The 12,586-nt window shown below is 44.8% G+C and overlaps 1 protein-coding gene across 2 annotated transcripts in view; it reads right to left on the bottom strand.

The window, feature by feature from the left end:
* The window catches only part of LOC106608059 (spectrin beta chain, non-erythrocytic 1), a 118,372-nt gene that overhangs the window by 39,886 nt on the left and 65,900 nt on the right, over positions 1–12,586 (bottom strand). For both annotated transcript variants that reach the window (XM_014205747.2, XM_014205739.2), the window contains one exon: positions 266–357. In XM_014205747.2, coding sequence (XP_014061222.1) covers positions 266–357 — 92 coding nt within the window. The remainder of the gene's footprint in view (positions 1–265; positions 358–12,586) is intronic.

Consider the following 12,586-nt stretch of genomic DNA (forward strand, 5'->3'; position numbering starts at 1 on the left):
TGTATCTAGTCAACTTAGCCTGTAGCAATGTAACCCAACACAGTTTCCCTTTGACCGCTATGCAAATGCTATGTATTGCTTTGCGATTTTTTGCAACTGGAAGAAATCCCAGACTCACTTATCTGGTTAAGAGAAGTTGGATATGTTCAGGGAATCTTGAATTTGTTAAACCATCTTTCTGGAAAACCCACCAGGATGTTTCTGCAAACTTTGCGCTATAGTAGAATACAGTAGGCCTCAGGCTGGTGGTGGTGTAGACACTCACCCTGCGGTCTTCATCTGGCACCAGAGCAGCAGAGCATCTTTAGCCGACTTCTTCTCCTTGTTATCCTCCGTCTCCACTCTGATGTCCTGGATCTGTCAAGCACATACCAAAGAATATGGTCACAACGCCAGCCATCAGCAGGACCCAAAGACTGATACAACCACTATTCACACACAACAAATACGTGCACACACACACACGCGCACAGAACAAACACGTGCGCACACACACACACACACACACACACACACACACACACACACACACACACACACACACACACACACACACAGGAATGCACCCACCTGCATTGAGTAACATAGACATAAACACCACTTAGCACTTTCTTGATGTACAAATGTAACCCTCTGGTTACTTTTTTATTTTTTAACAGGGACTGTATTATTTACTGTGTGCTGACATTGTTGCATGTTGGTCATATTTGGGAGACTGACCAGTTGCTAGGCAACAGTGTAAAAAGTGTGAGAGAAGACTCATGAAAACTACAAGCTATCAACGTTTGCTAACTAGTTGTTTCAAGCAGTTTATAGTTGTGTAACTCGCTCACCAGTGCAAATGAATGTAGTATACAGTTGAAGTCGGAAGTTTACATACACCTTAGCCAAATACATTTAAAGTCAGTTTTTCACATTCCTGACATTTAATCTAAGTAAAAATTCCCTGTCTTAGGTCAGTTAGGATCACCACTTTATTTTAAGAATGTGAAATGTCAATAATAGTAGAGAAATATTTCTTTCAGCTTTTATTTCTTTCATCACATTCCCAGTGGGTCAGAAGTTGACATACACTCAATTAGTATTTGGTAGCATTGCCTTTAAATTGTTTTACTTGGGTCAAACCTTTTGGGTAGCCTTCCACAAGCTTCCCACAATAAATTGGGTGAATTTTGGCCCATTCCTCCTGACAGAGCTGGTGTAACTGAGTCAGGTTTGTAGGCCTCCTTGCTCACACACGCTTTTTCAGTTCTGCCCACACATTTTCTATAGGATTGAGGTCAGGGCTTTGTGATGGCCACTCCAATACCTTGACTTCGTTGTCCTTAAGCCATTTTGCCAAAACTTTGGGAGTATGCTTGGGGTCATTGTCCATTTGGAAGACCCATTTGCGACCAAGATTTAACTTCCTGACTGATATCTTGAGATGTTGCTTCAATATATCCACATAATTTTCCTTCCTCATGGAGCCATCTATTTTGTGAAATGCACCAGTCCCTCATACAGCAAAGCACCCTCACAACATGATGCTCCCACCCCCGTGATTCACGGTTGGGATGGTGTTCTTCAGCTTGCAAACCTCACCCTTTTTCCTCCAAACATAAGGATGGTCATTATGGCCAAACAGTTCTATTTTTGTTTTATCAGACCAGAGGACATTTCTCCAAAAAGTACTATCTTTGTCCCCATGTGCAGTTGCAAACTGTAGTTGCAAACTGTAGCAAACTGTAGGTTTTGGAGCAGTGGCTTCTTCCTTGCTGAGCGGCCTTTCAGGTTATGTTGATATAGGACTCGTTTTACTGTGGATATAGATACTTTTGTACCCGTTTCCTCCAGCATCTTCACAAGGTCCTTTGCAGTTGTTCTGGGATTGATTTGCACTTTTCGCACCAAAGTACCTTCATCTCTAGGAGACAGAAGGTGTCTCCTTCCTGAGCGGTATGATGGCTGTGTGGTCCCATGGTGTTTATACTTGCGTACTATTGTTTGTACAGTTGAACGTGGTACCTTCAGGAGCTTGGAAATTGCTCCCATGGATGAACCAGAGTTGTGGAGGTCTACAATTTTCTTCTGAGGTCTTGGCTGATTTCTTTTGATTTTTCCATGATGTCAAGCAAAGAGGCACTGCGTTTGAAGGTAGGCCTTGAAATACATCCACAGGTACACCTCCATTTGACTCAAATTATGTCAATTAGCCTATCAGAAGCTTCTAAAGCCATGACATCATTTTCTGGAATTTTCCGAGCTGTTTAAAGGCACAGTCAACTTAGTGTATGTAAACTTCTGAACCACTGGAATTGTGATACAATGAATTATACGTGAAATAACCTGTCTGTAAACAATTGTTGGAAACATTACTTGTGTCACGCACAAAGTAGATGTCCTAACCGACTTGCCAAAACTATAGTTTGTTCACAAGAAATTTGTGGAGTGGTTGAAAAACGAGTTTTAATTATTCGAACCTAAGTGTATGTAAACTTCCGACTTCAACTGTATATGATGAACATTTAGTTGAGCATCACCGATCACAGTGAGGATAGCGAGGGATTTATTGCTTGTACTTGTGGAAAGCCTCTCGCGAAAAAGTAGAAAGCAGATTATTCAGTCGACGTTCCTATCGGTCCTAGACTACGGCTACATCATCTATATGAACAGCTGCCACTTCATTAAAGCCGTTAGATGCAGTTTATCAAAGCGCACTGCTCTTCATTACGGGTGACAATTTTTGTACTCGTCACTGCATTCTCTACCAGAAAGTTGTTTGGCCCTCTTTGATGTCACGCAGGTTGATACATTGCTATGTTTTCATTTAAAAAGCTCTTTTACAAAAAGTCCCACTGTACCTAACATCATTACTAAACTTTAGACATACGAGTTCCAACAGCTGGTCTCAGGGATGGCTAACTCTGTAAATTCCTTTGATCTCTACTGAGTTAGGTAAATCAGCTTTTAGTTTTCTTGCACCTTATTTGTGGAACAATCTTAAAACTTATCTTACATTTGATATTCTGGTGCCTCTAGTGTAATTCAGAAAGCTGATTGAGGACCTTATTACTGATGAATGTGTTTGATTTTGATGACCGTGTTTTTCTTTTTGCTTGCATTTTGATGTGTATTTTCTGTAATCTGTCATTCAGGGCTGGGTAATCTGGGTAATCTGTCATCCAGGGCTGTAAGAGACGTTGTTCTCAGTAAGACTCCTTGACAAAATAAAGGTTAAATAAAATAAATACAAAATATAAACTTTCTCTGACTGAGAGGGTCAACTGTAATCAACAGGCTGCTCTTTCTGCCTCTCGACCTTATGCTAAAATGCTGACCACACCGCTCGCGTGTTTTTAGACATTTTTGCAAATATTGAAAATGAAATACCTCATTTACATAAGTATTCACACCCCTGATATGTTAGAGTCACATGTTGCAGCAAATACAGCTGTGAGTCTTTTTTAGTAAGTCTCTAAGATCTTTGCACACCTGGATTGTGCATCATTTACACATTATTACAAAAAAATGTCAAGTACTGTCAAGTTGGTTGTTGATCATTGCTAGACAGTGATTTTCATGTCTTGAAGACGATTTAAGTCAGAACTGTAACTAGACCACTCAGGAACATTCAATGTTGTTTAAGCAACTCCAGTGTATATTTGGCCTTGTGTTTTAGGTTATTGTCCAGCTGAAAGGTGAATTTGTCTCCCAGTGTCTGTTTGAAAGCAGACGGAACCAGGTTTCCCTCTAGAATTTTGCTTAGCTCTATTCCGTTTTTTATCCCCCCCCAAAAAAACTCCCTAGTCCTAATTTATTTTGCAGTTTTACTTTAGTGCCTTATTGCAAACAGGATGCATGTTTTGGGATATTTTTATTCTGTACAGGCTTCCTTCTCTGCACTATGTCATTTAGGTTAGTACTCTGGAGTAATTACAATGTTGTTGATCCATCTTCAGCTTTCTTCTATCACAGCCATTAAACTGTAAACTGTTTTAAAAAGTCACCATTGTCACCATCCTTCCTCTTCAGTAACTGAGTTAGGAAGGACGCCTGTAACTTTGTAGTAACTGGGTGTAATTGATACACCATCCAAAGTTTAATGAATAACTTCACCATGCTCAAATGGATAATCAATGTCTGCTTTTGTTTTACCCATCTACCAATAGGTGCCCTTCTTTGTGAGGCATTGGAAAACCTCCCTGGTCTTTGTGGTCAAATCTGTTTTTGAAATTCACTGCTTGACTGCTTGACACATAATTGTATGTCTGTGGTACAGAGATGAGGTAGTCATTCAAAAATCCTGTTAAACACTATTATTGCACACAACTTGTTTAGGCATGCCATAACAAAGGGGTTGAATACTTATTGACTCAAGACATTTAAAATGTTCCTTTTTTATTAATTTGTAAAGAAATCTAAAAACATAATTCCACTTTGACATTATGGGGTATTGTGTGTTGGCCAGTGTCACAAAATCTAAATGTAATACATTTTACATTCAGGCTGTAGCACAACAAAATGTGGAAAAAGTCAAGGGGTGTGGATACTTTCTGAAGGCACTGTATTATATTTCCTACTGGGTAAACTATATATTCTTCAGGGGTATATTACCTACTAGGTGGAAGCATTGGACCATTTTATTTATGGTTAGGCCCACCCAGTCCACACACTCATTTTCACATGCTGCCTGCTTACAGACCACATAATATATTATTGCCACACACCTAGATACTACTGTAGGTCCAAACTGACATGAACTCCAGTCCCTCAGAAGAGAGGGCTACAAATGGAGGCACTGCTGAGATGGTTAACAGGAGATCCTGAGATAATGGATGAGCAATGATTAAACAACAGGACTGTACATGAAGGCAGTGCAGTGAACATAAAACAGTGAAAAGACTATCCCCCTATCATAAGGCCAACTATTAGTGGTGATATCAAGCCATTTGGGAACCCTCTCATTTTAACAGCGAGTTCCAATAGATCAGAGGGAAAGAGAATGGAGATGAATATGGAGAAGCTGACACAGTTGAGCCAGTGGGGGGACACTGATCCTATCAGGGCATTAATGGTTATGGGAGTGGAGAAGGAGCATCAGATATTGAAGGGGCTTTGGATGCCTTCGAGTTGTCTGGACTGCTTAAAGTGAACAAATGTATGCAACATCCTCAAACCAAGTGGGCCAGTGTTTTAGTTAAGACGTTTGTGGATCTCACAGCATAGTGTGTGCCAACTCTGGTTGAAGATGAAGAAAAGGGCATCAACTGGCAGTTTATCTGTCTAGGAAATGTAGCCCCTCCCTCTCCTGAGAAAATACCCACCACCAAATTCTCCCCATGTCAGCGCCCCGTAGTAAAAACAAACTACAGGCCTTCATGATGAGAGAGTGGATCTCAGATAGCAAGCTGAAGAACCTTGTCAAACCCCAAGCCACAGCCTCAAGACCTGAATACATCATTGAAGCCATGGGGAAGGTTCTGAAGGAAGCTATGACATCTCACTATGAGACCAGTCTGTACAAAAGACTGCAGATTTTCAATGGCACAGTGTAAATGCCCCTTGGGGAAGAGGACATAGACTCCTGGATGGAACAAGTAAACCAGATGTTGCCTGAGTGGCAATACTCCAACCAGAAGAGAAAGAGACTTATCAAGAGTTTAGCCCTGAGTGTGGCTACAGCACTAAGAGCTAACCACAAAAATGCATTGGTAGAGGACTAATTGAACATACTGGAGCACACATACGGCACAGCAGACTCAGGGGAGGACCTCTACTACAAGTTTGAGGGCCTGCAACAGAAACCTGGGAGAGAAGATCTCTGATTTCCTGCTTTGACTAGAAAAGTCGTCACAGAACGTCAGAGTGAAAAGAGGCATGAGTCCAGGGTCGACGTCGCACAAGTTAACAAGATTACCAAAGGAGTGATGTACAACACTGAAATCCTGGTGCATCTTCAACAGAGAGAGAAGAGAGAGGCCGCCCACATTTCCAGTTCGACTGCAAAAGCTGAGGGAAGAAGAGAAGCACTCTCATAGAATCCCAGTATCCCAAGTCCAACCTCAGAAAGAGCCAACAACATTTTGGCTGGGGCCGAAATCAAAGTTCTCTGCAGACAGGAGGAAGAACTGAAGTCTGCCATAGCAGCAATGAAGGTGACCCTGGCTGAAGGCAACATCGAGGTTTAAGTTCAACTCTGCTGAGAGGCCCTACACTGTGCTAGTGGAACCAGCTGAGAGGAGTGAGCTGCCAGCTTCTGTCCTGATAACCAGCAGTATGGTTACTGTTCCTGCTGAAGATGGCAGCAGCATAACTCTAAGGGTGAAGAATGAAAGCACTCAGGCAGTCACACTACAATCCGATCTCAAGATGGCCAAACTGCATCCAGTAGCTCACATAACCCACACAGAAGTCACACAGAAGCAAAGAAGAAACCCTCAACCCTGACCTCCTTGACTTCGGCAACTCTCCCGTTCCCCCACAATGGAAAGAACGGTTGCAAAGGTGACTGAAGGAATGGGCCATAGTGTTTTCTTTAAATTAATAGGAGGTGGGCTGTGCAAGTGGAGTGGAACACATGCTCAGACTCACCAATGAACAACCATTGAGCGAGAGGTTCAGAAGTATGGCGCCCACGGATGTAGAAGATGTTCGGAAACACTTGAGAGAGTTGATGGACTGTCTGTCTGTCAGGAATCAAGTAGTTCTCCATCCTCAACCATCGCAGTGGCTATTACCAGATCCCCATGCGCAAGGCCGACAAGGAGAAGACAGTGTTGATCTGCCCTCTTGGTTTCTACCAATTAGAGAGGATGCCTCAAGGAGTCACTGGAGCCCCAGCATCTTTCCAACTATTAATGGAGAAGGCTGTCGGCTACATGAACCTCCTTGTGTGCTGGTCTACCTGGACCACCTCATTGTGTTTGGGAAAACCTTGGAGGAACATAACGAAAGGCTGATGAAGGTCCTGGACCAGAAAAACTCAAGGCCCTCCAGTCATTTCTAGGTTCTGCGAATACTACCGGAGGTTTGTGAAAGGATACGCTGTCCAGAAGTTACTGTACGGAGCAAAGCTCCATGTGCGCACGGACAATAACCACCTCACCAACGTGCAAACCACCGCCAAGCTGAATGCCACAGGCCAGAGGTGGATGGCCACTCACCAACTACGAGTTCAAGTTGCAGTACAGGCCAGGGCGAGTGAACATTGATGCCGACGCCCTATCAGGACGCTCACACGTCAGTGCTGAAGAGGATGGAGACTGGGTTGAAATCCCCTCATCAAGGGAGTCAGAGCCATTTGCCGAGTAATGACTGCCAACGTCTCTTCAGACAGTATCTCTGAGAGGGCAACTGTGAACATAGGAGCCCCGCCCGAGGCTGTCCCTGAACCCTTCGTGAAATTCACTGCTCTGAAGATGGATGGACTATCCTGCCTGACTCCTGAGGATCTGCGATGCGCACAGCTCTGGGACCCAGTGATATCCACCGTCAGCCAGGCCCTGGGGTTAAGAAAGGAACACTTCCTAAGCAGAAACACAAACCCAGAAGAAGCCTTTCTCCTGAGGTCATGGAACATGCTGTACAAGGAAAGGATGTTTAAGTCCATGGTCCCCAATTACAAACAGGTGCCAAATAAAGGGAGACAAGGCAGACAGAACAGGAACATTTGATGACATGTACTTCTGAGAAACTGGATGAGTTTGGATATGTTTTGGAGGGGTGATGGCTTGGATGGCGATGGCTCGAATAATCAGTCATCTGAGCCAATGGCAGAGCCATAGAGTTAATCCCAGTGACATTTAGCAGACTGCACCCGGTCATACAAGGACAAGACTTACTCCCTGCTCTCAGAGCTCAGTGGAGCAAAACTAAGGTGATTTTAGAGGAGGGAGGATGTTACACAGCTAAGATGGAGCTCATACATTAGTGAAGAAGAGGAGTCTGAACAGATTCAACGTAAAGTCAGTGAGCGAAGAAGAGATAAAGAAACCGCAGTGGGCGAAAATATAAATGTTTTTTGGAAGCGAAAGATAAAAAGCTGTAAGAGACAAATTAAGGAGCACAGACCTCTGGGAATGAGATGAGAGCAAAAAACTCTACAGAAGCGGGCGGGCGGAGCATGCAGAGCGAGGCGGGTGGAAAGGACAGGACAGGCAGAGCAGTGACTGTATGCTAGCAGGATAGTCCATATCTCCAAACATCTTCCATAAGTGGATGAATTGGTCTAATTTCTGGTAAAGCCTCAACCATTAGTTACCTTTTCCAATTCAAATGAGCTTGAAAGTTAATGACAACATGACAACATTTTTATTGTTTTGTGTGAGTACAGCCCCGCGATAAAACGCCCAGTGATATCCAACGTCAGCCAGGCCCTGGGGTTAAGAAAGGAGCCATTCTCCTGGGGTCATGGGACATGCTCACACAGAGATGGAGTGCTGTACAGGAACCCCAAGAACTCCCATTCAGTTTGACAGAGATAGCTGGTCCTGCCCCAAGAGTACCACCATGCTGTCATGAAGTCACTGCATGATGATATGGGACTGGCCCAGGCAAGATTTTACTGGCCTCGCATGTCTCGCGACATTGAGCAACACTGCATGAACTGTGCAAGGTGTATCCATCGGAAGACCCTACACCAATGGGCCGCTGAGCTAGTCAACATCACCCATGGAGCTGGTCTGCATCGACTTCCTGACAGTGGAGAATGACAGCAGAAACATCAGCAACATCCTCATCATTACAGACCACTTCACCCACTATGCCCAGGCATACCCTACCAAGGACCAGCTTGTAAGCACAGTGGCCAAAGACTTGTGGGAGAAGTTCTTTGTACACTATAAACTACCAACAGGGGTCCACTACTATCAAGGAAGATACTTCGAGAGCCGACTGATCCACAAAATGCTAACCCTTGTGGGGGTAAAGAAGTCAATAACCTCTCCCTATCATCCTCAAGGGAACGCAAAGGTGGAACACTTCAACCCTATGCTGCTTAACATGCTTGGCACTCTGGGTCCAAGCAGAAGTCCACCTGGAGCCAGCATACAGCTCACCTTGTGCACGCCTACAACAGAACGAAGAACGACTCCACTGGTTTCTCACCATACCACCTCATGTTTGTTTGGGAGAGAGTTTAGGCTACCAGTCGACCTGTGTTTTGGAGTGAGCCCTGATGGAAGCCCTTCAAGTGACGAACTGCAGTACACAGTCAAGCTCAAAGACCAGCTACATGAGGCGTACAACCTTGCGTGAAGTGCTGCAGGGTGGAAAAATGCTGCAAAGAAGGCTCATGTGGACAAGAAGGTGAAGCATTAAGACCTCCAGCCTGGAGTCCTCCTCCAAAACTTTGGCGTGCCCGGAAAGCACAAGATAGCCAACTGATGGAAGACTGAGCCATACCTCATCTCAAAGAAGCTCCCAGGCCTAGCCACTTACCAGGTAAAGCCGAAAAATGGCCGTGGACCAGTGAAAACCCTGCACAGGAACCACCTGCTGCCCATTAGCCAGATAGTGGAGCACACTGATAAAGAGGAGACTCTGCCAGCCAATCCAGTCCAAACACTGAGTCACAGGAGGAGGAGAACCGAACAGCCCACAGGGAGCATTGCTATCCAGTCCCCATCCCCTTGCTGTCGGATGGATCTGAGGCAGAGGAAAGCAATTCAGAGGACCTCACCAGGCAGTTTCTAAATCCAGAGGCTACAGTTTTCGCCCCAAAACCTAAAGGAGCCACATGAGATGAACTGGAGAGTGATCCTGAAGGAGGAAACTGTCCTGCCCTCCAGGTCCACAGTGGACACTCGGGCCATCCCAGAACTGCCAGTAGTTAAGCAGTCTTGTGATGAGTTAGGTACACCTCACAACACTACTGTAGTACACTGAGGTATATGGGTATTTTGCAGCATCTTTGGTATGAAAAGGGTAACAAAGGTATAAGTACTGCTGATGTTTTGAGAAGCATCCTTTTTGAAGTTTTATTTTATTTTTCCTTGGATGAAACATTGTCTATGTTTACATGTGTATCTGTGTACTTTTACAATGTCAAGCTCTGACATACTGACAATTCTGTGTATATATTAACCTATTTCATACTTTTGAGGTCAAAGGTGTAGGGACTTGTTGGGAAGTTTATTTTGTGAGGGGTGTATGTAACCCCCTGGTTACTTTTTTTTTTGTTGCATGGACTGTATTATTTACTGTGTGCTGACATTGTTGCATGTGGGACACATTTGTGAGATGGACTGGTTGCTAGCCAACAGTGCGATGCGCTTGAGAGAAGACTCACAAAAACTACAAACAATCAACATTTGCTAACTAGTTCCTTCAAGGAGTTACAGTTGTGTAACTCGCTCACCAGTGCAAATAAATGTAGTATATAAAAGTACACCAGTATGTGGACACCCATTCAAATTAGTGGATTCTGCAATTTAGCCACACCTGTTGCTAACAGGTGTATAAAAATTGAGCACACAGCCCTGCAATCTCCATAGACAAACATTGGCAGTAGAATGGCTTGTACTTAAGAGCTCAGTAACTTTTAATGTGGCACGGTCATAGGATGCCACCTTTCCAACAAGTCAGTTTGTAAAACTTCTGCCCTGCTAGAGCTGCCCTGGTCAACTGTAAGCGCTGTTATTGTGAAGTGGAAATGGCTAGGAGCAACAACGGCTCAGCCGCGAAGTGGTAGGTCACACAAGCTCAATAAATGGGATCGTCGAGTGCTGAAGCCTGTAAAAATTGTCTGTCCTCGGTTGCAACAAACACCAAACTGCCTCTGGAAGCAACGTCAGCACAAGAACTGTTCATCAGAAACTTCATGAAATGGGTTTCCATATCCGAGCAGCCGCACACAAGCCTAAGATCACCATGTGCAACGCCAAGCGTCGGCTGGAGTGGTGTAAAGCTCGCCTGCATTGGACTCTGGAGCAGTGGAAACGTGTTCTCTGGAGTGATGAATCACGCTTCACCATCTGGCAGTCAGACGGATAAATCTGGGTTTGGCAGATGCCAGAAGAACGCTACATGCCCTAATGCATCGTGCCATCTGTAAAGTTTGGTGGAGGAAGAATAATGATCTGGGCTGTTTTTCATGGTTCAGGCTCCTTAGTTCCAGTGAAGGGAAATCTTAACGCTACAGCATACAATGACATTGTAGACAATTCTGTGTTTCCAAATATGTGGCAACAGTTTGGGGAAGGCCCTTTCCTGTTTCAACATGACCATGCCCTCAAGCGAGGTCCACACAGAAATGGTTTGTTGAGATTGGTGTGGAAGAACTTGACTGGCCTGTAAAGAGCCCTGACCTCAACCCCATCAAACACTTTTGGGATGAATTGGAACGCCAACTGTGAGCCAGGCCTAATCGCACAACATTAGTCCCCGACCTCACTAATACTTGTGGCTGAATGGAAGCAAGTCCCCGTAACAATGTTCCAACATCTAGTGGAAAACCTTCCCAGAAGAGTGGAGGCTGTTATAGCAGCAAAGGGTGGACCAATTCCATGTTTATGCCCATGATTATGGAATGAGATGTTTGACTAGCAGGTGTCACATACTTTTTTTTTAATTTGAGCTGTCCCATTTTAACTGAAGAGGACTGTTTTGTTTTTTGTGGTTTTCATAAAAAGGAATTGTGTCGAGCCGTATCAGTGTGTTTCATTGGGACAGCCATTAGGTCCATTGACTAGTGGTTTCCATTTGCACGCTGCAAAGTCCGGGTAGCCATTTGATTAGCTGTTCAGGAGTCTTATGGCTTGGAGGTAAAAGCTGGTGAGAAGCCTTTTATTCCAAGACTTGGCGCTCCGGTACTGCTTGCCATGCGGTAGCAGAGAGCTGGCTGGAGTCTTCGACAATTTTTAGGGCCTTCCTCTGACACCGCCTGGTATAGAGGTCCTGGACGGGCAGCTTAGCCCCAGTGATATACTGGGCCGTACGCACTACCCTCTGTAGTGCCTTGCGGTCGGAGGTTGAGAAGTTGCCGTACCAGGCAGTGATGCAACCAGTTAGGATGCTCTCGATGCTGCAGCTGTAGAACCTTTTGAGGATCTGAGGATCCATGCCAAATCTTTTTAGTTTCCTGAGAGGGAATAGGCTTTGTCATGCCTTCTTCACGACTGTCTTGGTGTGTTTGGACCATGTTAGTTTGTTGGTGATGTGGAGACCAACGAACTTGAAGCTCTCAACCTGCTCCGCTACAGCCCCGTCGATGAGAATGGGGGCGTGCTCGGTCCTCCTTTTCCTGTAGTCCACAATCATCTCCTTTTTCTTGATTACGTTGAGGGATAGGTTGTTATTCTGGCACCACCCGGCCAGGTCTCTGACCTCCTCCCTATAGACTGTCTCATCATTGTCAGTGATCAGGCCTACCACTGTTGTGTCGTCTACAAACTTAATGATGGTGTTGGAGTCGTGCCTGGTCATGCAGTTGTGGGTGAACAGGGAGAACAGGGGACTGAGCACTCACCCCTAAGGGGCTCCAGTGTTGAGGATCAGCGTGGCAGATGTGTTGTCACCTACCCTTACCACCTGGGGGCGGCCAGTCAGGAAGTCCAGGATCCAGTTGCAGAGGGAGTTGTTTAGTGGTGTTGAACGCTGAGCTGTA

This window comes from Salmo salar, chromosome ssa01 (genome assembly GCF_905237065.1).
Source record: "Salmo salar chromosome ssa01, Ssal_v3.1, whole genome shotgun sequence".
Taxonomy (NCBI): Eukaryota; Metazoa; Chordata; class Actinopteri; order Salmoniformes; family Salmonidae; genus Salmo; species Salmo salar.